Below are 27,239 nucleotides of genomic sequence, written 5' to 3' on the forward strand. Positions count from 1 at the left end.
AGCTGCCACCAACCATTCCCTATAAGAAGTCACACAGACCAGGGATGGATTTTTAAACAAATAAAAGAATAAGGTTTATTTAAATACAACACACAGGGAAAATAAAATGATCAGGTGAATAAGATAAAGTAACGTGGCTTATTCTCATTCATACATGCATACAGTTTGGTTCACACAGAACCCTTAACTTGAAGCACAGACCCTGAACCTATCAGTTCTGGCTAACCAACAGACACCTGAACCTATCAGGTTGGTACTCTGACACACAGTAGTACCCTGTCTGACACACAGACTCCCACACCAGCTTCTTCTTCCCAGCTGATGCTTCTTCTCCTCAGCTTCTAAACTTCTCCACACACGCTCCACATATATATACAGTACAGCCCCTCCTCCTGATGTCCCGCCTTCCACTCCCCATAGGATGGAACTTTCCCTCCAAACCCATGACAGACAGGTAACATCAGTGCTGTATGTAACAGACCCGACAAATGACAAATTGATTAGTTGTTTTTCAGGTCACGGGGGGGGGTCAATTCATGGTTCATGATGAAGCAAGATTGAGCACCATTTTGGCACTTTATCCCTATCTCTATTGATTACTAAACAAAGACAGGTCCTCCTGTCTTCCACTGCCTCCTGGAGTTGGGTCAAATTCATGCTGGTAGCTTCGATGACACCATCCAACCATCTCGTCCTCTGTCGTCCCCTTCTCCTCTTGCCTTCACACTTTCCCAACATCAGGGTCTTTTCCAGGGAGTCTTCTCTTCTCATGAGATGGCCAAAGTATTGGAGCCTCAGCTCCAGAATCTGTCCTTCCAGTGAGAAGTGAGGGTTGATTTCCTTCAAAATGGATGGAAATCATTTCATCACTAGTGTCCTCTAAAGACCCCACCAAATCACTTTGATCTTCTGCTTCTGAAGAGGTATCCAGTCAACTTTCTCATCCCATCTTCTTTGATCTCCTCATTTCTCTATTAATTGGCAAATTTTACTTCTCTGTTTGCCAGGTTTCACATTTATTAGTTATATTATAAGGAGGCTGAGAGAGGAGCAGATCTCTTATGCTGCTGTCTTCCATGGCAGCAGACCACGCCCCCATTCTCTGTCACCTTGTCTCCTAAAAGCAGGTTTTACAGGAGGTTTTTTTAATGGCTTTTGGAGTGCCAGGAAACAGAATGGGAAAAGATGAATGAGAAACCCCAAAGAGGCATTCCCCTTCATATAAAATGAAAGAGCCATTACATGAAAAATAGAAAAATGAAAGAACTAATCCTAGCGCTTGAAGAAGCCTGAGAGGAAGGAAATGCAGGATTTTTCATTGGGCACATCCCTAGTAATTCTTGAATGTTACATTACTTTTGCCTATTATACCACAGATTCATGTGTAGCTCATCTGTAGATTTTATAAACATTTGCAACAATACTGCCATATTATGTATTTTTTGGTTATCCAATACTAACCTGAAGCTGCATTGTTAATACTGATCAAAACAACTACTACAGCACAATGTATCTCAGCCATATCTTGCAATGCTGTATGATCCACTAGTCCAAATGCTTATTGATTGCAGTTGTGACGTGTAACTTCTTTTGGTGCAAAACTTTTGCAAATCTGACATGTTTTCTTTGTCATTGTTTCTATGACTCACCCGCAAAGCAACTTCAGTGTTCTTCCATTTTGTTGTGTCTAAGGAGAAATTAACTTCACCATTCTCATCTGTGACATATGAAAGGTGTGTATCCACATGATTGATGTCAACAGTAAGATAGACGGTCTGGTTCTTTATAGGTACTCCTCCCACGGTAAATGTCATCTGAGGGTAAAAAAACAGGAATTTTGTAATTCTTCCCAAATTATGGAACTAGTCAGACACCATTCCATGACAGGTTGCAGGGAAAGGAGAAAAGAATTTATTAAAAACACCACTTTCAAATTAAATCTAGTGTTTCAGTTGACATGGCTTATTCCTCAAAAACACCTAATCAACTAACTCAGGAATTTATAGCAAAGAATAATTTTATGGAGAGCAGTTTATGTGATGGGCAATTAAATAGTAGGCCAAGAGCAACCTCAAACTAGAAATGTGAACATATGACGTGAAAGACAGAAAAACTATTTGAACTATAGAAGAGAGACTAAATGGACAAACACATTATATAGAATATCAGAAACAAAAATAAGGACAACAAAGAAAAATTGTGGTTAGAACAATGTAGACTGCTGGTGGATTGGGGCCATATGCATTCCATAGGATTGTCTGGGTCATTGTGTCTTTCCAGGTACTTGAAGGTGAGGTGTGCATACATAGGTACAAACGTATACGTGTATACATACTGTAAATACAGTAAAGAGAGAGAGAGAGAGAGAGGTGGTCCACCTGTCACATACAGAATAGCAAATGTAGAGAAGATATACACCTCCTTTAAAATGGATAAGAAGATCAAGGGGTTAGAATGTATAATTTAAAACGTGGCAGTGTGCAATACTGATGAATACTAATAGTTGTCCGATGCTTAACATCAAGGATAAAATCATAGCGTGGTTGAAAAAACTGGAGATTTATCTGGATGCAACACAGCGTAATCACTGTAATGCACTCTACATGGGGCTGCCTTTGGAAAGTGTTCAGAAACTTTAGCCAGCCGAAAACACTGCAGCCAGATTGCTGACTGGGGCTGGTGATAGGGAACATATAATTCCCCCCGTTACAGCAGCTCCACTGGCTGTTGATTCATTTCCAGGCACAATTCAAAGCGCTGGTTTTAACCTATAAAGCCCCAAATGGCCAGGGTTCAAGCTATTTCAAGGACTGTGTCTTCCTTATGAACCTGCCTGGGTTTTAAGGGGAGGCCTTGCTCTCGGTCGCATCACCTTCACATGTTCATTTGTTGGGTACACAGGAGAGGGCCTTCTCTGTTGCCACTCCCAAACTCTGGAACTCCCTCCCATAGGAGACGACACTGGTCCCATTTTTTTGCTGTCCTTCCACGAGCAGATGAAGGCAGGCTTTCCCTTAGTGACGGGTTGCCTAAGAGGTGTTTTTAAACAGATTGTTGTGCCTTGCTATTTTTCAATTAATTGATTTCATTTGCAGTTTTAAAGACAGTATTTGTTTAATTCTTTCAAAATATTTGTATTCTTACTGTCTTTGGTTTTTAAATATTGTCATTTAATGTAAGCTGTCTTGGGTCCTTTTTAAGAAGAAAGGTGGGGTAATGATATTTTAAAGAAAGAAATCTGTCCAAGCCAGACTAGATGGTGCTGCCCAGCCTCTCGAAGGAGATGATTGAAAAGAAGGTGTGGCAGACAATGCCATTCAGAGAGAATTTGCTTAGGAAAAAAAAAGTTGTGCTCATTAATGGGGCTCAATTCTGAAAATTGAAAAACACACCTGTTTTTAGTGTTATACTGAAAAGGCATTTCCAGCCCTATTTCTGGTTTATGCCCAAGGACTATGTCGCTTCTTTTCTTTTCTTGAGGTGGAGGGAATTGAATCTTGGTCCATAAAGGTGAGCATTTAAATATTGCTATCCCATCCCTTCAACCTGCGAAGGAACCTTTAAATCTCTTTCAATCTCACAACCATCCTAGATTAATTAAATATGTCAGGACTAGTGCGATCCTTCAGTGGGCAAAGTGAACTGGCAGTTCTTAGCATCTGACCTTTCCTTTATATGGAAATCCTTGCTTGTAGTAAGAGTTCAGATGGATGAAGTTTACTTCAACCGAACCGGTCCTAACGGCAATAATGCCACGTCCTGAACCAGTTGTTCCTGAAGGAGGAGAGGGGGAGAAAAAGAGATTAAATCCTTGCTTAGTATGTCTGCAGAAAAGAGGACTGTAAGAATATGACAGAGAAAGCACAACTCTCTTTCTAGAGTTATACAATTAAAGATCTTAAAGATGGAACATAATTCTAAACTCAGGCCCTGGTCACAGAACGGAAATGTTTTCTAGTTCTTCTGATACTTTCCATGCCCCTGTTGTGCTGAGTTGTGCCCATGTGGTTTATATCCTAGGACAAACGTCCCAAGAACTTTTAGCAGTAACGATTTAGTTCCTCCTATTTGAATCATTATGGCTGGCAACACCATGGTACCGGTTTATTTTCTCTCTTGCTTCAAGGGGAAGCTTAGCCCCTTGATTTACTGGTGATCACACTGGGTTCTGCTGTGACAGGAATGAAAGAGGCTGGAGACAATAGCTGTGGGTGCATGGGGGAGGAGGAAAGCAGTGCAGAGGGGGGCAGAGTCAAGCACACATAAATGTATATATATAAATCAAGGGGTTAAATCCAGAGTCAAGCGGACTTAATATATAACCGGACCTTCTGGTTACCTATGACTGAGTTACTCTGTTTCAGTAAAGAAGCTATGCAAGGGCTAGACCGGAATTCAGAGGTACATTGGCCAACATCTGCTAAATGAGTGTGATTGCTGTAGTTTAGAATCCCACTAAAATACATCTACCTGTGCATGAGGCTTTGCCTCCCCTATGTAGAGCTTTGGCATGAAGCGGGAACTGTGAGGAGCCTACATTTTTTACACAATAAGTCACACGTTTTATACAGATTTTTTGCATATACGGAGTGACATTTCCTTCATGTGACCCACTTAAGATGCCTCCAGTTTGTCATGTGGATCAGAATATAGATGCCCTAATACTTCAAGGGCCAGATAGAATTAGGCTTATGGCTTGATGCTTGTTGAACTTGTGAGCCTACCTGAATTCCAGGTATTCATTAAACACACAGACAGACACAAACACACACACACAAATGCTAGCCCTTAGAGAACCTCATAGAAGGCAGAACACAGAATCACTGTTTCAATCATTTTTTGTGAGAATTAATTAGCCAGCCTCAGAGCCTTCCCCTATCAATACAATGGTGCCTCGCATAGCGAGGTTAATCCGTTCCGGATTAACCTTCGCTATGCGAAACCATCGCTCAACGGAACAAAAAAACCCATTAAAACGCATTAAACTTGGTTTAATGCATTCCAATGGGCCCTAAACTTACCGTTGAGCGAAGCTTCTCCATAGGGGCGGCCATTTTTGGGCCCTCCCAAAGCGAGGGCGCGGCGGGAAAAGTTGTGGCGGCCATTTTGGAACCGCCGATCAGCTGTTTTCCCCCGCTTCGTTGTGCGAAAATCGCTAAGCGAATCGCTTAGCGATCGTCGCACAGCGAAAAAACGCCGTAGGGGCCATCGCTGAGCGAACGCTCCAGCGATGGCCCGGACCCCCTCGCTATGCGAATTCATCGCTCAACGGAGCGATCGCTAAGCGAGGCACCACTGTATTTCCTTCACTCCTTTTATTTACATGAGCTGAAATCCTGTTCAGTAACTAATATTTATTTATTTATTTATTGTTTGTGGGGGTTTTTAATATGTTTTATCTATAGGCCATTTTCTCCCAATAAGGGGACCCAAGGTAGCTCACAATATTAAAAAGAATAGAATAAAGAACATATTAAGGTAAACATTAAAAAATGATCAAACTATATGCTAATTAAAATGCAATTTAGAAATGGGCACCAACCAGCAAAATGGCTGCTCAGTCTGCCACCTGATGACTGTTTAAAAATGTGTCTGCCTAACTCAATAAATAAATAAATAAATAAATAAATAAATAAATAAATAAATAAATAAATAAAGAAAGAAAGAAAGAAAGAAAGAAAGAAAGAAAGAAAGAAAGAAAGAAAGAAAGAAAGAAAGAAAGAAAGAAAGAAAGAAAGAAAGAAAGCCCAGCTGTCTCAGTGGAGCGGTGGGCTGTCTAAAATTAATTTTTCTTTTTAAGAGGAAGCCCGGTTGAGTCATATACTGTGCTCTTAGAGTAGAAAGCATTTCATAAGCCAAGTCAAAAATAGGGATGCCCCAAACAAAAAATTATAATACGAAACTTGACCTTGGAACAGCACCAAATTTGGCATAGATGTAGCAGAATATCTGCTCTTGTCCTGTGACAAATTTGGGGATGTTTGGGCAAATGGTTTTCAAGCTATGATTTTTTTAAGGTAACACTGTTTTTACCCTGTGCAGAAGGAAGAGACCTGAAACTGCAGCCGATTGAAAACAGATGAAATACACTGATAAGACAAACTTTGCATAACTGAAATAAAACACTCCAATTTAATTTCTTTTTTTTCCCTTTCACTGAAATTGAGCCATTCATGGCTCTAACTCATGTTTGGTAATGAGTGCTTTTAACCTCTGAAATCACTGTCATTTTTTTAAAAATAACAACATTCTAAAGGGCAACTGTTTGCATAGTATTGCAATTGGACTAGTCACAATGTATCTGGAGTCAGCTAGGCAGTTATACAAGGCAGTGTCAAAAGTCTGTCACTTTTAACCCCTCCGGGGCATTCAATGTGGAAGAAAGTATTTAACTACTTTCTGGCAAAACCTTTTTAACTTCAGCCTGTGAACATATTTAAAAATATATTTGTGGCTGGGAATGATCTCAAAGCAAGTTTTACCTGGTTTACTCATGACTAAGTTTTAAATATTTCTTTTAAAATACTTGTGAGTAAACCAGATAAACTTACTCATAAGTAAATAAGGTAAATTTATGAGTAAACTAGGCACAGCTATGCATGGGTACGTTTACCTGGCTTACTCATAAAAAAAGTTTAGCCGATTTACTCATACATTTACCTTGTTTACTCATGAATAAGTTTACCTGGTTTACTGAGGAGTATGTTTACCTCATTTACTTACAAGTACTTTAAAATAAATTTTAAATAATAGCATAACATTCAGAAACTCACTCTTTTAAGCTGTGAAAATACTGGTTTTGAACAGTCTGTGTGAAGTGCAGATCCATGAAATCAAGAATGGATTCTGATGATTTCATATGATTCTTTTGTATGATCCTAGCCAAATCACCATTAAATCATAGATCCCATCTATGCCCACAGACTACACCACAGAAATCATGGCTCTTTTGACGCATGACTCCACAGTGGTGCAAAGAAAATGGATGCACATGATGTCATATGATTTTAATGTAATCCTCCTTAAACCACTGTCAGATCATAGCTTCCATTTGCACCCATAGACTGCATCACAGAAACCATGTGGCTTTGCAGTGGTGCAAAAACATTTATCCCACCCATGGATCCTCATGGATCCATATTATTTTTATGCAGGAGAATCCCTGAACCACTATCCAATCTTAGGCCCCATCTGTCCCCATAGACTTCACCACAACTATCACGGGTCCCCCAGTGCATGGCTTTGCAGTGGTGCAAAAACATAGATCTGATGTACTGTCTTCATGGATCCACATGATTTTTATGTAGGATCATCCTCAAACTGCAGTCCAATCATAGGCCACATCTCTACCTCCACACTAAAGCAAAGAAATTGCAGTGAAAAAACACCAATCTAAAGCATGTATCCTCGTGGATCAGCAGACTGGTGGTACCAGACCATAAAATTCTGGACAGCCTCTTTCAGGTTGTTCATGTATCTATGAAACAGTGTGGTGAATCATGGAACTAAGAAAGGCTCCACAGGCTAATGGGCAAAGTGTTGAACAGGAATCCCCCGGCACCACTACTGTTCACAAAGTGACACCATGCAAGGGAAAATACTAGAAGCTAACTCCTTTTTTCATCAATTTACCACTTCTCACCCAAACACAAAGCAATTGGTAGGACTGTTTTTCATCCAGTGTGAATAGTGCTGAGCACAAGAGGTTATCTTGTAGACCATCTTGACTGTTCTCATTGGTGTTGTCAACATTCAGGCTGCCCTTTGCTATGTAAAGCCTGGCATCGTTTTTCCTGTTGGCAACGCGAGAATGATATTGTGCAGCATATTAGGCCTTTCCCAGGCCTTTTAAATCATGAGTACAGAAACACAAGATCCCACATTCATAAACCAAAGGGTTTTTTTAAAAAAAGAATTTAATATTCACGTAATATGGAAATAGTGTCACCTCGATAATGTCTAATCATGCTGCTCAGATTTAGAGGATTGGAATACAGCAAACCTGCTTCAGAATGCATGGGTGCTTTGTGACTGCTAGCAAACTTAGAAAAATACATGTCTCCTTTGAATTATATGAGTCTGTGCAGCATAGTCTTAGTTACAGTACATAGATTTTTTTTAATGCTTCCTTGTGCGGGGGAGGGAAGATTGAGCCTCTGTTTTGCCCCTTCTGTAATAGGCTTTTTCTTTCCTTTAGCTGGCGACTGGTTAAAGGCAGCTAAAGGACAGAATATTATTATACTCTTATGTAATTCATGTGATGCTCTTATAACCCCCCCCCCAAATATAATGCAATTTATTATGTTTGAGGAGGGTGTAAAAGTTTGTACCTGGATTTTGAACTACACAGGGATCTAGTGCCCCAACTCTAACCTCCCTTGTTGAAGAGAGAAGTGTAATCCACGTTCTGAAAATATACCATACAAAATCTGATCATGTAAAAACAGCTGCGTTTATGAAAGAAAGCAACTACAGTTATGAAAAAAAAAGTGGGGCTCAAAGAAAAATACATCTGCAGAGAAAGAGTATTAAGATTACAAGGAAATAAAATAAAATTTTCCTCTGCTTTTTAAAATTATTATTGTTTTATACATATACCTGTTCCTTCTTCTTCTAAATCCGCTGAAAGCTTAATGTAACTGTCATAACCTCTTTGAGACAGATGAAGGCCTGTTGCATTGATCGTAAAAGAAGCACAACCAGTCTTGTCTGTCTGGGGATGCAGAGAAGAAACGTTAATGAGCAGTGTTGCCTTCTGTTCATGTTCATTAGCAAACGTTTACCACAGCTTGGTTAATGCATATCTTGTGCACAAATTCCCACTGTTGTTGAAGTGCGAAGGTGACCTGTTATGAAATATATTTACTTCAGAGATGCTTATTTTAAAAGATATGAAAAACTATTTGACTGCCCAAAGAGGTGATTTGGATAGATGTCATCAGAAACCCCTTCCTATAAATCAAAATGACATTATCAAGCAGTTCTCTTCCTCTCCTGATCCAATTTGGTCTGATTGATTGAGAATTGAGGGCAAGGTGAAAGACTCAGTGAGGCAGTTTGGGGTGGTAGCACCTTGTCTTAACGTTTCGTTCTGTGGTGTTGTTTTTACCTGGCCTGTGTAATTCAGATGAATGGAACCCTCTCTTCCCAATTGTTCATCTTCAAAAAAATAAAATGACACATCACGAGTCAAATGGAGATGTACTTTTCCATGAACAGGCTTCCCATATGTGTACCTGTATCAGAAGGTAGAAACAACCAGTTAAAGCCATGTTTAAACCTAAACAATTAATGGCCATGATAACTTAAGAAAAAAAATGTAGTGGGCAGCACAAGGAGATAGAAACAAGAAGGGGAACAAAATCAGCTGTAAAGTTTATTTCTGGAAATGGAAAAGAAGCTGCTTTCCAAATATTAAAAGCCTCCCTATTGTTGAAAAATCAATTCTTAGAGGCTGTCCTTGGGGGCATTTGTTCTGCTGTTTGGTGCACTGTTGAGTCGGGTTGGTCCACTCTTTACTTCCAACATTCACACATGGATGTCACTGAAGCAGAGAAATTTATCCCAGCCTGCACCTTTTGGAACCCCTGTCACGGTGCTCTACTACATTTAATATAGGTTGGAGGGCTGCAGTTTACTCCATCCTCAGTGAGTGTGGTTGCTTAGAATCTCCTAAACTATAGTGTTGCAGCTCCTTCCAGTGTCAATATCTCATATTCTGAAGTTGTTTACAAGCTGCTTCAGGATATCAGAAACTGAACTCTTTTCCTGATTGTCTATGGCGGGTCAGCAGTAGTGAATTTATTCTTTTCATGCCTGCTAGATTGTCACTGATGTAACGAATCACTTCATTTAATGGTTTTTTTTAATATTTACCTGACTGAGTAGTATGCCAGGCACCCACGACTCCAGGCAGTTTCTCAATTGGCAATTTGTAGACAGGCAAAGGATTTTTTAAAAAAAGCCCTCTCTATACCTGAGTAAAGCAGCATGTTGCATGATTTTTCTTTTACAAACTGAAACAGCAGTTCTTTAAACCGAAACAACTGTTTTGAACAAACAAAACAAGAAGGTTCTTTTCTTTTTTAAAAAAAAAAAAAACTTCTCTTTTTTAAAATTTACTTTAAAAATAAACACAAACCAGTGAATGTATTCAAAATGGACAGGAGGAACATGGCAGACCTTAACACAGGGACAAAACTAGAATCATTTGAATAAAAATATTTCATCTAATCTCATTTGATTTGATTGGTCTTTGTTATTTGTTTATCAATCAACTTAGGAACCCCATAAATGAACTACTGTTTCTCATAGCAAATATCTTTTTGGTTGGAAAATGAGTGGCGTGTTTTCAAGAAGTTCTGTATTAGGTGAGCAAGTAAGAGAAAATGGGTGTCTGGATTCCAGTTTCTGTATATGACAGCTGCAAAAGACATACAGTATTTCTGTCTAGGATTTTGCCATAACAAGCAGTTGTTCTTATAGCTTGCATTTAGTGTGCTTAGCATGCATTCTGGAGAGACATTCTAAGTTATGAAAGATGTTGCCCATCTTTGGGAGTTGTAATAAAAACATTTTTCTTATCTATTACTTATCTTGTATTTAGCATGCTTTGGTGACTGATTGGCCATAAAATGTAAATACAGGCTTAAGTCTAATTGGTAGAACCGTAATTTTCTTTTAAGCAAACAGTTACATGGAAAATTCACCTTCGATTTGTTTAGAAATGGAGATCCATCTATCCTGTGCTCCTTACTGAAAATGAAACGCTAATTTCAAGCAATGGCATAAAATAAAAGCATGAGAAGATTGTAAGTTTTTACAAACCTGCCTTGCACTTTGACGTGGATTTCCTCATCTGCTGTGGTGATTAGGTGGGGTAATTCAAGCAACACTTCAAATTTAACTGGCACTGTAATGGAGAGGGTAAAAATAACCCAAACAGAAGAATCCACATGATCTAAAACCTATTGGACTTTTGCTGTCGATAAACAGATAGGAACTGGCAAAGTGAAAGGTTAAGGGCATCATTGAATGATGAGAACATGGAGAATTGTGACTGTACTGTAGCTTCATGGGAAGAAATACAGTAGTTTTTAATAGATCTCTCAGTTTTAAGGATGCCTTCCCCTATATCATGTACATTTATAAAATAAAATAAAATAAAATAAAATAAAATAAAATAATAATAATAATAATAATAATAATAATAATAATAATAATAATAATAATAATAATAATAATAATAATAATAATAATAATAATAATAATAATAATAATAATAATAATAATAATAATAATAATAATAATAATAATAATAAAAAATTGTGGGTTTTAGGGTGGGCATGGGGTTTTAAGATGGGCATTATTTATGGCAGGCAACTGTTGGGCTGGTGTAATGTAGAAGTCATATTCATGTTTGATTCTGAACCTGAACTGATACCTGGTTTATTCCAGGTCTTTTTTCTGATCATCTAGTTCTGCATTGTTCTAGGAAAGTCAGTCCCTATTAAGTCAATACTAATTTTGTCAGTCTTCAAGTGGCCATACTTAACTATCCATTCAAAATGCTACAGATGTCCATAAGGGCAAGACAATTTGGATTTTTGGGGCGCCATCTCTAATGCAGAATAAAACCTACTTCAGCGTGGGCCATGGTAGCTGCCCTGCTTTGAATTATAATGTCTGTATGTGTCCATTGGTGGGTGTCACAGAATTTTGCCTAGGGAATTCTAGGAGTTGGAGTAAAAAAAAAATCCAGTTTGCACACATCTACTGTGCATCAATGAAAGTGCACCACAGTAGGAAAGTGCTTCCTTTGAACCGTTGAACAATTCTTAGGAGAAGTCCTCTGAATCTTACCATATTCCTCCACTTTGAAATTTTGTTCGGCTTTATCTATTCCCTCAATTTTGATAGTGTATTCTCCCAAGGCTGTTTCAGAGGCCAGGGGGAAGGACAAATCTATAATGCCATGATGAGGCTTCACATCAGTCCATTGTCCAATCCTGTTCTCATTAGAATCCTGTACATAAGAAGAAAGGCAAAAGAATTCTAACTTTAAACATTGGAGAAATGTGGAAAATCTTACCACAAATATCTATCTTCTTTTTAAACAGAGTATGGCATGTGACAACAATGCAAAAATTAACTCCCAGGCTGTCATTGCTAAATGGGATTAACAAATCACACAGAGTCATACAAATGCTATTTCCCTTTTTTTGCAACAAAGAACTGCAATGTTCGCCATTGATTGTCATCATCAAATGTGTTTAAATTCACAGATCTCATGCTGAGTATCTTAAATTATTTGGAGAGGGGTGTGTGTGTGTGTGTGTGTGTGTGTGTGTGTGTGTGTGTGTGTGTGAGAGAGAGAGAGAGAGAGAGAGAGAGAGAGAGAGAGAGAGAGAGAGAGAACTCCATTGGAGAAACAAACTGGAAAAATTCAGCTTGAGTTTGATTTGATTTGAAGCCTGTATTACATGTTTAATTGCAGTGAGTGTTCTCACAGGGGTTGCAGAATATTTTGGGAGTTCACCATGTGCCATAGATGTGATGCAAGCTGCATTCAGACCGACAGTCTCCCTTCTTTCCTGCCAATCTTTTTATGGCAATCTTTGTGATCTTATTGAAATGTGCATGCATGTATACACATGCACAACACACTATGGGATTCCCCCTTCCAACTCCATTTCTTTTTCTCCCTCTGAACATCTGTGGAAAGTTCAGACCCGTTGCCTGTTTTCCCTCATGGGCTCCCTGCGCTCCAGCTGAGAGGAAATGGTCATGGCTTTGAAATTCAGACACCCACATCTCTTCGTTTGTGAAGTAGGAGATAGAGTCATGTTACTTTAAATGTAATTCATGATAGAAATTAAAATACCACACAGATGAATGAATAACAGATTTAGCCACCTAGAGTGGTCTTAACCGACCAGACAGGCGGGATATAAATAAAATAAAATAAAAATTATCTCTGTACCAATCTGGAAAGTACTATCAGGGTTATACTCTTTGTTTTCTACTCCATTCCCCTATTTCTTTCTCATAACCCTCAGCCCTTTACCTTTTGATGTAATACCTTATATGTTGCATGATACCATTCTTACTTCTACTTGAAAATATATATATTTTTAAAAGGTAGTGTAGATAGGCTTTAATGTTCTAGTTACCATATATACCAAAAGAAGCACAAAAGAATATGTCGAGAGGAATATTCATGGTTACTCACTTTTAGTTCAATCAAAGGGATCTGCAAATGATGAGAGAGAGAGAGAGAGAGAGAGAGAGAGAGAGAGAGAGAGAGAGAATAAGCATCATAAGAAACAGAATTTCCAACCCCTCCAGCATTTCTACAGAACTGCCAAGAAACAAACAGCCAGCTGCCTTCTCTTGCCATCATCATTGAAAAGCTAATGGTGGTGTTGTAGCATGAGGGCTGCAACGGCAACCATCTCTGTGGGCTATAAGTCTGAAGAGGAGAAGCGAGACCCTCCTTAGCTTATTTGCCTTCCTCATCTTCAATTCTGTCTTTCCCAAAGTGAAGGCACTACTGTTTGGTGCCAAGGAACATACACGACGAACAGCATGGTGACCTCTTTCTATTTCACCATTTTTGCTGAGATACCTATCTGCAGAATGCCAGGCAGGTGGGGGGGCTTTTATTTGCAGAAAATGTGCACTTTTTCTTTGCAGGGTCTGGATAGCATAAATCAGTCTCTAAAACAATCCCCTTGCCAACTGTACACCTCTGAATCTGTACACATCAAATCCGTTTGCTGTCCCTCCAGGGTTTCCCGTCTAGACATCAAAAAATATCTCTATACATCATTATTGTTAAAAGATAAGAGTTTCACCAGGTGTTGGTCTTCTCTGCATAGTGCCACAGCAATGGGAAAAAACTACCCTGGAAGAATGTTACTTTCTGTATTTATAAAGGGTGCGGGAGGAACTTGTGGACCTGGAAAAAGTTGTTGGACCACAACAATACAGTTTCTCTTTATTTTTTTGGTTCTCCCTCCTTTCACAAACCTGGTGAGTCTTTTGCTTGGTGAGTTGGGAGATATGATCCAACAAATGACCATCGGGATGGAATTTGAAACCCACGCTCCATACTTGTCTATGGAGTCTGCATTTTGGAACTTGAAGAAGAAGACCTGGCATAGACATTGCCATGACCTCTGAGACTTTTTGTTGAAGACTGGATTGAAAGCTAGTATTTTTTTTTAATTAGTTGCCCAATAATGGTATTATTACCCTTGCTGTGTAAGGACCACCTGGTTTTGTTTTGTTTTGTTTTTGATCTAAAGAAATTATTATGATTCTTGATGTTTTCATTGTACATAGACGGAACCCAGACTTAGCTGGGGTCCCACATTGTGGCGAAGAGGTGGCCGGGTCACTGTGGCGGCAGCCATGTGGTGATGTCAACAGAAGGCCACTGACTGGCTACCCACCCAAAGGGTCACACAGGCCAGCTGGGATAGGCCAGCATGATGGAAGGGGGCAGGGAGGTGGGTTGGTGGACCAGAAGGGGTGGACTTGCACCCCAACCCACTCACCAATGTTAAAAGAGCGAACCACGGCCTTCCAAACCCCAGTTCCTTGGAGCAGCTTTTCCCTTCCCTCCCCACCCTTTTCTTCAGACATGCTGGTTGCATTTTAGTTAGAGGTTCATGGTTGCACTGCTTGAAGGTTTTCCCCTCCTTCATTGTCACAACTCAAGGGCTGGTTTGGGGCATTAGGATGGGTTCAGGTGTTCAGAGGGCAGCGAGTGGGGACCTGCATGTTCTGCTTGGTATGGAATCCCTGAAAAAAGGGAACCAGCAAAAGGGGGGGGGGACTGTCCCAGCTTGGGTGGGACAGATTGCCCCTGCCCTTGTACAGTGAGGAGCCACAGAGTTGCATACATCCACATGGTCTCCAGAAACCAGCCATTTCAAGTGGTCTTACATGAAAGGTCCTGTTGAGCCAGTGGTGCCACACTAAGAGGCAGTCAGGCCTCCCAGTGAACAGGATCCAACCCAATGCTTTCCAGTTTTAACTCCTGTTGTAATTAATGAAGTTGTGGCCTTTTTACTCCACTTATGGTGTGTGTGTTGGCTATTTAAGGGACTAAAGCCTGCCTTGCAATAGACCCACACAACAACAATTTTGGTGACGCTTTCCTGTATTCTTCCTGTAATAGTAACACTTACAGTTTCATCAAGGGCCTTAAATTCTTCATTGAGCCTCACAATTCGAAACTTTACTGAAAAATATAGCAGAGACAATACTTATTACTTTTTCAGATACTTGTTCCTTGATTAGCCATTTCTCATATATTTACTCTTTCTTCCTTCTACACTTTCTTTTTGTCATGTTTTGCTGCTAAAAGTTAAATGGATTTTCCCCTCGATGCTCTATGTGACTTGCTTATGTTACAGTTGTTTCCAGCCTCACTTCTTCATTCCAGGCTCTAGAAAATAACCTGCTACTGTCAACATCTAGCAGGTGTTCACACTGCATGTTCAGATGTCTGAAAAGTCAGGAACTATTCCGACTTTCAAAAATAGCTAATCTGAAGCTTTGACTTATACAGCTTGAAAGGATCTTAAGGGACATCAAAGTCAATCCAGAGCCAGTAGCAGAAATTAACAGCTGAAACATCTCTGAAAGATGGCCATTCTCTTGAAATATTAATCCAAGCCCTTTAATAAAGAGACTGAACAGCACTGCAGACATTTCAGCCTGAAGACAAGGCCATCTTTATGTAGAGCAACAATTCATTTTTTCTGATCCTCAGATATTTCATTACCGTGAGGTGCCATGTGGAACTTCGAGTGACCAGTCTGAGAGAGTGAGAGTGATAACACCTGCTCCTCCTTCACACCTGAGACTTGTGACACTAATGGGAGGGAAAATGGCTACTTAGGCCCAATTTGGACATTGTCACTTGGGGGTGTCCTCACTTTTACTGCCAGTGGTTTAGACATTAATGGCTGTGTGTTGCGTTATTTTGAAGGGACAACACATTTACACTGTTACACAAGCTATATATTAACTGCTTTACATTGTAGCCAAGTGTTATTTCTTCAATATTTTCACATGAAAAAAATATACTAAAATATTTATGAAATGTGAGGGGGTGTACTCACTTCTGTGATATACTGTATATATTGTGACATGCAGAGATTCCACACAAGAGACTTGTCTTTTCAGACTATTATTCATAATGTGACAAAAAAATAAAGTATTTAATTTGTAATGCAGACCAAACTTCTACTGTGAACATAGCAGCAATATTTTTCCATTTCTTAGGCTGCCGATCACTTGCCTGATTTTCTAATAAGGAGCAAAATAGTCAGGGAAATACAGAAATAATACATGGAGCTGTAGATGCTGCCATTTCTTATCTCCATTTGAGACTGAATTTCAGTGCAAACCTCACGGATACAACATATGGCCTAATTTTTGCATGTTGATGGATGCTAGCTCTTCCTCATTTCTGTGCCAACCTTTTGATTTCCTGTAGCTTATTATTTAACACTGATCTAGAAGATCAGTAAGATTTCAGTTCTTAGGAGGAAATCTATGTTGATTTAACAGCTTAACTTTGGAAATCCTTATCTGGTTTACCCAGTTCGTACTTGTTAATAACATTGTTCTATACCTTCCCACACCAAGAGATGGAAAAGCAACTGCATTCTTCTTTCAGGTTCATCTTAGTCACTCACACCTACCTGTTTCCCCAGGCTTATAAAAGGGTTTGTCTAGCACTGTAAGAGTCTTTCTATAAGGGTTCTCCACAAGCACCTTCTTCCGGCCCTCAAATCTCACACTGTCGCCCTTTTGGATAAGGATATGAGCATGGGCTACTTCTTCCTTTACAATGCAACAAAGGGAAAGAAAAACTGGTGTTGACAAGAGGAGCGAGATCAAACAATAATTTCTTAGGTGAAAAAGACGTTTGGGAATTAATTGAAAACTGGACCTTGCACGGCTATCAAATTTCCTCTTTCCTCTCAAGCATATAGAGAGTAAATTTCACTCAGTTTGTAATTCTTCCCTTGATAAACATTTTGTCTTCTTATCTTTTCTCAACCTTGTGTTGTTATTGGTGTCATCAAACTAGATGATACCAATAACATATCATTAGAAGATGAAGCATGGTAGCATTTTAAGGATATAATTCAAGATTCAGTGCAAAGAAAACCTGTATTTACATTCTGATAATGAACACAAGGCGAAGCAAGCTGATTTTCAAGCTATGAGAGTTCAGATAATCTTATGGTATTACAACCAGACAATTGACAAATTGCTTCTTCTAATGATATTCTAACATTACATCCATTTTGGTGCATAGTTCCTTCATTGACATTTATTTTCCCAATGTCACTATTCATCCTAAGCCATTTAAAAATATTTTGTACTCCAATTTCCCCCCCTCCGCAACAATTTTTGCAATACAAAATGCAACAAAGAAGACTGACTCAGAGACATGAGACTTACAGAATCTTGGCCAAACTTTTTTTTGCCAGGAGGAAAGGGTGGAACCTAAAGAGAATGAGAGGCAAATGGGAGAACACCACATATATTTAGTCACATTTTTACAGTCAAATCCTCAGTTGGTATCTACGAATAAATTTAATGCATGGGTGGACAAAATGTGCCTTGCAAACTATATCACCATGTAATTTTACCCCCTCTAAGAGCTCCCAATATATATTTTAAATAAAATTTTTGTTGTTGCACACATAGAGGAATTGTGGTTCTTTTTATCACATTTGCTTTGGACCCAATGCCAATCCAAAGCAACTGAATGTGATAATTTATGGGCTCAGGGCATAAATTTGGCCCCTAGCCCCTGGTTTAATGAATGTTTAGCTTTCTTTAAACGATTTCCCATAACCCTCATTTCAACCTTCTTACTCAATGTATACTGGATAGGAATACACAATTCCTATTTCTATTTGAAAATACATTCTGAAAAGAAGAAGAGTAAGAGGATTTTGCTAACAAAAATCATGCTACACTATCAGCTTTAGTGTGTGCCTTTAGAAACAAGAATAAGGATCTTGGTCTTAGGGACTCATGTTCCCAAGTGACTATCTGTCACACAGACATAATTCCTAAAGAAAACATGTTGGAACAGAAGAGGATCACTCTCAAAGGGGTAAGTTCTGATTCTGTAATATTGCCAATGACTAGAGGAGCATTGAATTACCATGGGTGGTCTGGTATATGGAATGTAGCTGTGTCAGATCAAATGCCAGCTCTTTGTCTGATTGGTTTGGATTTCTCAAAGCATGTGCAGAGTGTTTGCATGGTAACCCGCTCTCAGGGGAAGCAGATTGTAGCGACTGAAGAAAGAATGGGAATCCCAACCACTGAAACTCTTGTTGAAAGACCCAGTTTAGAGGAATATCTTGAAATAAGGGAGACTGCTGATTCGGTGTTGATGAAAAATCCAAATAGTTCCTCCTTTATTAAGGAACAAAAGGAAGATAGCACCTTAAATTATTTCTTTGAAAAAGTTAAGGAGAATCCCATTCCACTGTCCCCTGAACATCCAGAGAGGTATTGTGTGGACCAAGACCTATTGTATAGAGACATTTTAATGGCACCTTGTAGGGGTGGATAAGGACCCCACAAACAGCTAATTGTTCCTGTTAAATACCAAGAAAAGATTGTGGAAAAAGCACATGAAGATGTATTTGGAGCACACATAGGCACTAAGCAAAGGGTCGCACAGAATTATTATTGGCCAGAGATGGGGCAGAAAATTAAGCAATATTGCCAAACCTGTGATATTTGCCAGAAGTGAGGTACTGGAAATAACAAAACAAGAGCTAAGCTATGCCCATTGCCTATTATCTCGACCCCTTTCCAACTTTTAGGTCTGGACGTGGTGGGACCCCTATCCAGGGTGACTAGATGAGGAAATAAGTATATTTTATCCATTATTTATTTTTGCACCAGATACCCAGAAGCAGTCCCCTTAAGAAACATAGAGACTGAAACTGTGGCAGATCCATTAATTAGTTATATGTGTCAAATGGGCTTTGCGTCAAAAATAATAAGAGATTTAGGAACTTCCTTTACTTCCAAATGAATGAAGTGACTATCTCCTTACCACCCCCAAATGAATGGCTTAGTGCAAAAATTTAATGGAATTAAAGAGAATGCTACGTCTGTATATGGCAGAAAATCCAAATGACTGGGATAATAAATTACAACCACTGCTATATGCTTATCAAGATATTCCACAAGAAACCACAGGTTTTAGTCCTTTTGAACTTTTGTTTGGTCATAAAGTAAGAGGGCTTAGGGCTTCTAGATTTGTTATGACAGAACTGGAAAGATTATAAAGAAAGGGATCCTGAGTTAATTGTAGAATACATGGATAATTTAATGAACACCTTACAAAGATCCCTAGAGATAGATGGGGAAAACTTAAAGGGGGCCCTAAGTAGACAGAAAGTTGGTACAACAAAAAAGCCCGAGAAATAACATTCAGTCCTGGAGAAGAAGTATTAATGTTGAGACCCATAAAAGGAAATAAGTTGCAGTTAGTGTGAATCAGACCATACACAGTGGTCTTCAAAATTAATGATGTCAATTATATTCTCCAAAGGGTAGATAAAACCCCGTACGGTCTGAGAGAGTTCACTATGGCTTACATGGATGACATTGGTATTTTTAGCTAGACCTGGGAGGAACATAAATCCCATCTAGAGGTCATGTTGCAAAGGTTATGTGATGCCGGTTTGTCAAATTGGGAACTCTGAAATAAGGTACCTGGGGCATCTAGTTGGAGGGGGGATGATCAAACCCTTAGATACAAAGATAGAAGCTATTGATACTTTAGCCCATCCTGACTTCTAAAAAGAAAATCCAAGCGTTCCTTGGGTTAGCTGGATATTATAGACATTTTGTCCCGAAGTTTAGTGAAATAGTTGCTTCGTTAACAAACTTGACCTGAAAAGAGCAAGCTGAAAACATCCAGTGGACATCAGAAGGCCAGGTGGCCTTTGATTCTCTGAAGATGGCACTGACTTCAAATCGTGTCCTTATTGCACCAGACTTTGACCGTGAGTTCATCATTTACATGGATGCATCAAACATGGGACTGGGAGCTGTGCTGTGCCAGACAGAGGACAGCAGGAATCTACATCCAGTGATCTACATAAGCAAGAAACTTCAAACTGGTGAGAGACATTTATCCACTATTGAAAAAGAGTGTCTAGCTATTGTATGGATGCTGCGAAAGCTGAAGCCCTACATTTGGGGAAGGAAATTCGTCCTCTGCACCATTCCCCTTTGGTGTGGCTAGAACTATGAAATCTAATAGCAGTAAACTTATGAGATGGGCACTGATTTTGCAAGACTTTGATTTTGAAATCCACAGTGTAAAAGGATCTCAGAATGTGGTCATGGACGTTTTGTCCAGAAGGCCAGATGACTAGAGAAAAAATATTCTTTTTTAATCTGAGTTCAATATTAACATTTCTGTTTGTGCAATAGTCATGTGATATGCTTAAAGTGCAAAATTTGCTTGGATATCAATAAACTAAGAGGTATGTATAGGGATAGTAAAAATAATAGTAATGTGATCTGGAAAACTGCCTGTGCCATCAGGTTAACCTGCTCCTGGTATATTTCTTGCCTGAGGCAGAGGTGCAACGTTGACTTCCCCTAGTTATCAGGACCCTTCTTATGGTAAATATACTCTATTAGGAAGTTTACCTGAAAGTGATGGCACTCATAGATCCCCGGATTCTCTACTTCCTTGTCCAGCAGTGTGTGGTTCTGGGATGGAAACATCTCCAGTGTTACACTCACATGGACTGTCTCTGGAAGGGTTCGTAGGAGGATACAGAACTGTTCAGTGCTAGTAGAATGGATAACTGCAGGGAAGGCTACCAGATAGTGACTGGAAGGGAAAGCAACAGAAAATTTGGACAAGTCAATGAGTAAGAACACTGTGCAGACTCTGGGACATGCCTCAATCAATTTCTTAGGCAAAGAGGGTCAATTGGCAGCCTACAAGCAGTCTGAAGAACTCCACATATTCTTGAAATTATATTTGCTTAGCTGCAAATTCAGTGTGTAGAACCTATGGGCTTTAGGCTGTCTGTGGTCCCCAAGGCCCCCATCACTGATTCCTTTCTCTGACAAATTGCTCCCTTACGTGAGTGATTGGTATCACTGCCTATCTGGTGCTAGTGCTGGTAAGAAGTAGACACTGTCTAGGGGGGGCAGGGCAAAAATCTAATAAAATAAAATAAAATAAAATAATAAGAAAGCAGCAGTTCTAACTGGGTCTCAGTCATGGAGAAGCAGTCTTCCATTCCGCCTCTGCGATCTTCCACAGAATCACACTATGAAGGATTATACTACTTAAAGAGTAGTTTAATACTGTATATCTAGTGCCTGAGAGTCCCCAGGGACTGCCCAGGCATCAGATATATTACCTGGGTCTAAAAAATTTGTGCGCCCTTGCTACACATTTTGCAAAAGAAAATGATCAAGAACTGTATTGAGTATGTATGGACTTCTCTAACCTTTGAGCTGCTTGTTCTGGTCTTTGACCCCTTGCACTCTGTCTTGCAAGACCTCTCTTTTCCTTCCTTCCTTCCTTCCTTCCTTCCTTCCTTCCTTCCTTCCTTCCTTCCTTCCTTCCTTCCTTCCTTCCTTCCTTCCTTCCTTCCTTCCTTCCTTCCTTCCTTCCTTCCTTCCTTCCTTCCTTCCTTCCTTCCTTCCTTCCTTCCTTTTCCAATAAACCTGCTACCTGTATTTGCTAATTACCTGTGTCTGTGGGATCTCTCCAACCGTTTCTCTCTTTTTCAGGACTTTGCCAGAGGAACCGAGAACTTTAAAAAATGTTATTTTTCCTTTTATAACATGAGATGACACCATCATGAAGGCATCCTATGCTATGATATTTTTGTAAAACAGGGCTCCAGCAGTCTGGAATCGGGAACAAATGTCTGTCCCAGAATTTGGAGGACCATATCCACTCCTCCAACCTCACACTCCCATAGATTTCTCTTACAAAAATGATAGTCCTCTGCTGGACTCAAAGCATTTTTTAAACCCAACAATATTCAGGGATGTGGCCACCTCAGGAATTCTGGAAGACTTCTAAACAATTCAGGATTATCCACCACAGCTCCTAGACCACAGGAGACACTTTTTGAACAATTTTTCCACCAAAATTGGGGGCACCAGGGGTGCTAGGAGATCCCAGGGATACTGGGGGTTGCTGCAAGCTGCCCACCTCCACTTTAAAAGGATTCCAGGATGTCTTTTCTGGACAAGAGGTAAGCAAAACTTGCTTTCCTCTTTCTATATATATTGAGTTTTGACATTTCTGGACACATATCAAGAAATGCTACTGTTTTCAGGACTGAGTAAATTCATGTAACTGCATGCGAAAGCAACACATTACACTTCTACTATGGTATTTGATGAATTCTCTAATATGCTCATGGGAAGGTCACAAACCTGGAAGAAGGAACTTCTAAATCCCTACTTAACCATTTTTGCAGTCTATGTAACTGAATGTGCTTTGGGCAAATTTAGAGTATCTTCAAGCTTTTTTTATATTCTCCATATAATAAAAAAAAATCCATCATAGGATACATTTCTTCAGGGTGAATTGTTTATTTTTATCGTTCAGTCAATATGACACTAACGGGGGACAGTGTTGCCTAATTATTAATCTTGCCCAGATCCAGCAGACTCTGCAGTTGGTTTTAACTGGTATGTTAAACTGTTCAAAGGCATAGTTTCTTGAATTGTTCAAAGCTACAATTGCTTCAACTCTATAAGCAATTACTGCGACAAGCCCGCGCACAGCCCAGTATTGAAGGTGTACAATTTAAACAACTATAGGGCATGGAGCGGTCACGTTGCTAAGAGTTTCTAGCGTGGATTTCAGTTGGATTGTACAGCCACTGGCCCAGGGATTAGGTAGGTAATACTTCAGTGGCTGGATGGATAACTCATTCAAGTGGGTACCTAGTTGCAGAACCAGAATCTGGATGAGTCTCTCTGAGTAGCCTTGGGCAAGCTGCCTAGTCCTAGCGCTCCCAGAAGAAGGGAACAGTGAACTACTTCTTAGTACTCTGTGTCTAGTAAAGAGTCGCCGTTGGTAAGAATTGACTTTATGGCATGTCTTTATTACTGGGTTGTCCTTGGATAATCAGCAACACAATGGCCATTCCCAATGCAGACATTTCCTTATTTCTACTGTGTATTTATTTATTTATTTATTTATTTATTTATTTATTTATTTATTTATTTATTTATTTATTTATTTATTTATTTATTTATTTATTTTTCCTAAACTACAACATAAACATAAACTACACAGACCAAAATACAAATCAACTGTGTTTCCCACCACCACAGTTGGGATATCTTGCAGTAATCCTCTTCTTCCTCTATTCTTCTTCCTTTATTGTCTTCTTCTCCAGAACTGCATTGATTCTTGATTTGGATCTTCCCCTTTTCCTCTTGTTAACACATGTTCAAGAAATCTGCCCCATATATCATATCTTGTTTTCCCGAAAGTAAGACCTAACCTTCCCTCCAGTCAACACTTGATTATTTTCTTTCTTCTTCCTCTTTTTCCTTATTTTTCCAACTTGAACCACTTGTTTATTGATGTTTAAAATTTTGTTATTATATATGCTGGAAGCTGCCCAGAGTAGTCGATTGACTAGATGGGCGGGGTATAAACAAACAAACAAACAAACAAACCTGAAATTAAGCCCTAGTATGATTTTTCAGGGTGCTCGTAATATAAACCCTACCCAAAATATAAGCCCTAATTAAGTGAAACCCCGCCCTCCACTATTGGGCAGCAACCAGAAGAAGATGACATGATTGTAAAATAAAACATCCCCTGAAAATAAGCCCTAATGTGTTTTTTGGAGCAAAAATTAATATAAGACCCTGTCTTATTTTCAGGGAAATGCGGTAGAAATTATTCTTTTCCATCTCTCCTTTCTTAACCTTTAAATTACAAGTTAACTTTATAGCAATGTTCCATATTTCATTATATGACTCTTCCATTTGAAATTCAGACTTTGATTTCCAATTCCTAGCTATTATTAATCTGTGTGTTTAGTCGTTTAGTCGTGTCCGACTCTTCGTGACCCCATGGACCAGAGCACGCCAGGCCCTCCTGTCTTCTACTGCCTCCCGGAGTTGTGTCAGGTTCATGTTGGTTGCTTCGCAGACACTGTCCAGCCATCTCATCCTCGGTCGTCCCCTTCTCCTCTTGCCATCACACCTTCCTAACATCAAGGTTTTTTCCAAGGACTCTTTTCTTCTCATGAGATGGCCAAAGTACTGGAGCCTCAGCTTCAGGATCTGTCCTTCAAGTGAGCATTCAGGGTTGATTTCCTTTAGAACTGATAGGTTTGTTCTCCTTGCAGTCCAGGGGATTCTCAAGAGCCTCCTCCAGCACCACAATTCAAAGGCATCAATTCAAAGGCATCAATTCTTGCTGCTGTTAATAAATTGGTCTAGTCATCTTATCATATTCCACATTCTCAAATATTGATAACAGAGCTATCTCAGGATTTAATTCTATATCGTTTTCACATGTCATTTAGTTCTTTAAAGATTAGCTTCCAAAATCTTTGTACTTTTTCACATTCCCACCACATATGAAAGTATGTACCAATTTCCTTTGAAAAGGAACCAATTTGGAAAAAAAAATTCTTTTATTCTCACAAAATGAGATTCTCCTATCTTAATGATAGTAGACAATCTTCCTCACACATGCCCAGAAAGGATTCAGCTTCTGTTTGGTTGTCCCTCCCACCACTGATAACCATCACCTCTGGCATTCCCTTACCCCAGACAGAAATTCACCTCAATACAGTGGTGCCTCGCATAGCGAGGTTAATCCGTTCCGGATTAACCTTCGCTATAGCGAAACATCGCTAAACGGAATTTAAAAAGCCATAGAAACGCATTGAACTTCGTTCAATGCGTTCCTATGGCTTGAAAACTCACCGTTCAGCGATGTTTCTTCATAGCGCCGCCATTTTCGCGCCCTCGTTAAGCGAGGGCAGGGCGCGAAAATGCGACGCGGACCTTCCGGTGGCCATTTTGGAACCGCCGATCAGCTGTTCTCCCCGGCTTCGTTATGCGAAGATCGCTAAGCGAATCGCTTAGCGATCTTCGCAAAGCGAAAAAACCCCATAGGGGCCATCGCTGAGCGAATGCTCCAGCGATGGCCCAGAGTGCCTCGTTAAGCGATTTCATCGCTCAGCGAGGCACTCGTTAAGCGAGGCACCACTGTACTTCCATGTTCTCTCAGGGTAACTGCTATCACCCTGGTTCTGAACATACCCAGACTATCACTATTGTATGTGCATAAAGTTTTTCCTTCAACTTCAGTGGCATAAATGACCAGGTGATCGGCAAAGTTATTTTGGAAAATGGATGAATTTATTGAATACTATTATTGATGCCAGATTGCTACTCCTTCTCATCCTTGAGTTATTCTAGTGTCATCAATGTAATTAATCTTAAACTACTCTTTAAGTACAGTAGCATAATCCTCCTTCATAGTCTCTCTCCACAGTTCTCATGCACATTCCTGCCTCTGTCTTTCTGGCTCACTCTCATAACCTCATTCTACAACCACAAGCTCATCGTTGTCCATATGAAAAAAATATATTTTGTAGCCAGGTATTCCAAACCTGTCCATAATTCTTTGCATATGCTCTTACATACACACACCATAACAGAACAATTATACAAAATATATATCAACAAAGAAACTCAGCTGTTCATTACACAAGTGACCTGTTTTCACAGAATCCAAACTCTGAAGTGGATTTTGTGTTCTGGAATTAATAGAAAAGCCAGGTATAATGGCTACTGCTGTGTTGCAGTTCATCCTGTGACATACAGTGGACCCTTGACTTACAGACGGCTTGACTTACAGACTTTTTGAGTTACAGACTTCTCTGGCCGCAAAATTTAGGTTTGACTTGCAGACTGAGATTTGACTTACAGACCAGAAAAAAACCAAAATGGAACAAAAACGGCCTGTTACGGGATTAATCGGTTTTCAATGCACTGTAGGTCAATGGAGACTTGACTTACAGACTTTTTGACTTGAGAACCGCCTTCCAATACGGATTAAGTTCTCAAGTCAAGACCCCACTGTAGTAGTAATCATTTCCGCATGCTTGGAGCCAGATTTTATTTCTATCGTTACATTACATTTGACCATAATCTATTTTTTTTAATTTAAAATATTTTTATCCTGCCTTTCTCCTTAAAAAAGAAACAAGGCAGCTTGCATCATGGAAAGACAATATTTAAAGTTTAGATTACTTGTCCAGCAGGAATGTACCAGCAGCCCGGGTGCTCCGTCCTAGAATTTTCAGTACGCTTCAGCCTCTGTTTCTACCATGTTAACTACCATGTAAACAAATAGAACTGAACATCAACTGGCTTCCACAGTTTGGAAGCTGTAGCAATAGAAATAGAAATAACAGAGCAATAGAAATAACAGAGCAATACACCCAGTGAGGACATAAGGTGGTAAGATTCAACTACATAAACTATCACTGTAGACTTCAAAACCCTGACTTCAGAAACACAGATTAATTCTAAGGCAATATGTGTAGAGGTTAAAATTGAAAAATAAAATGCAGACATTCATTGTCTCTTCTTCCTTAAATAAAGCTTGACTTTGTACATTCCCCAAAGGAGTGAATCACAGTAAAAACAATGACAGGAGAAACATAGACTAGTGCATAGAATTTGCCCAGCAAATGAAATGAAATGAGAAATCAAAAGCAAAAAAAGTCTTACGGATCTGAGATGACTATAGTTGTGAATGACAGTGCAAACAGGGTCTGGAGAATTGTGGCTGGCCCCATAGTTTCAACTGTAATGGGCAGCACAGATTATGTTCAGTCCTGCGTTCCGAACAGTCAGCCCTGGAGTCCTGGTGCAAAGATCTAAATACCCTCCTAAAACCCCCTCTGTTGCAACAAACATAGCTACTATGTGGGTGTATGAAGTTTGTCTTTCTGGGTCAGTGACACCCATATTGATTCTCCTGCAACATCTGTTCCAGGTAGAGGGGTTTTGGCAGGTGGGACAGTGACAGTTCAGAGTCCTTACTTGTGGATCATTGGAAACAACACAGGAAGAACGGCTTAAGGCTTGATCTTGAAGGAAAGCCATTCTCAACATAATCAGAGTTGCCATATTCT

At 39.6% G+C, this 27,239-nt stretch overlaps 1 protein-coding gene across 2 annotated transcripts in view; it reads right to left on the bottom strand.

Moving 5' to 3' along the window:
* Nucleotides 1–26,990, bottom strand: part of LOC110069780 (alpha-2-macroglobulin-like protein 1) — an 84,765-nt gene extending 57,775 nt beyond the window's left edge. Inside the window, exons 1-12 of one of the 2 annotated variants that reach the window (XM_072991652.2) lie at nt 26,833–26,990; nt 20,728–20,914; nt 17,491–17,535; nt 16,722–16,863; nt 15,198–15,250; nt 13,232–13,252; nt 11,863–12,025; nt 10,828–10,912; nt 9,110–9,236; nt 8,599–8,713; nt 3,665–3,774; nt 1,650–1,814 (exon numbers count right to left, since the gene is read on the bottom strand). In XM_072991652.2, the coding sequence (XP_072847753.2) occupies nt 1,650–1,814; nt 3,665–3,774; nt 8,599–8,713; nt 9,110–9,236; nt 10,828–10,912; nt 11,863–12,025; nt 13,232–13,252; nt 15,198–15,250; nt 16,722–16,863; nt 17,491–17,535; nt 20,728–20,914; nt 26,833–26,900 (1,281 nt within the window). In that variant the 5' untranslated portion in view covers nt 26,901–26,990. Of the gene's footprint in view, nt 1–1,649; nt 1,815–3,664; nt 3,775–8,598; nt 8,714–9,109; nt 9,237–10,827; nt 10,913–11,862; nt 12,026–13,231; nt 13,253–15,197; nt 15,251–16,721; nt 16,864–17,490; nt 17,536–20,727; nt 20,915–26,349; nt 26,414–26,832 lie in introns of those variants that run through there. The other variant, XM_078386670.1, reaches the window with a different exon arrangement.
* Nucleotides 26,991–27,239: the final 249 nt, after the last annotated feature.

This window comes from Pogona vitticeps, chromosome 2, assembly GCF_051106095.1.
Source record: "Pogona vitticeps strain Pit_001003342236 chromosome 2, PviZW2.1, whole genome shotgun sequence".
NCBI classification, from domain to species: domain Eukaryota; kingdom Metazoa; phylum Chordata; class Lepidosauria; order Squamata; family Agamidae; genus Pogona; species Pogona vitticeps.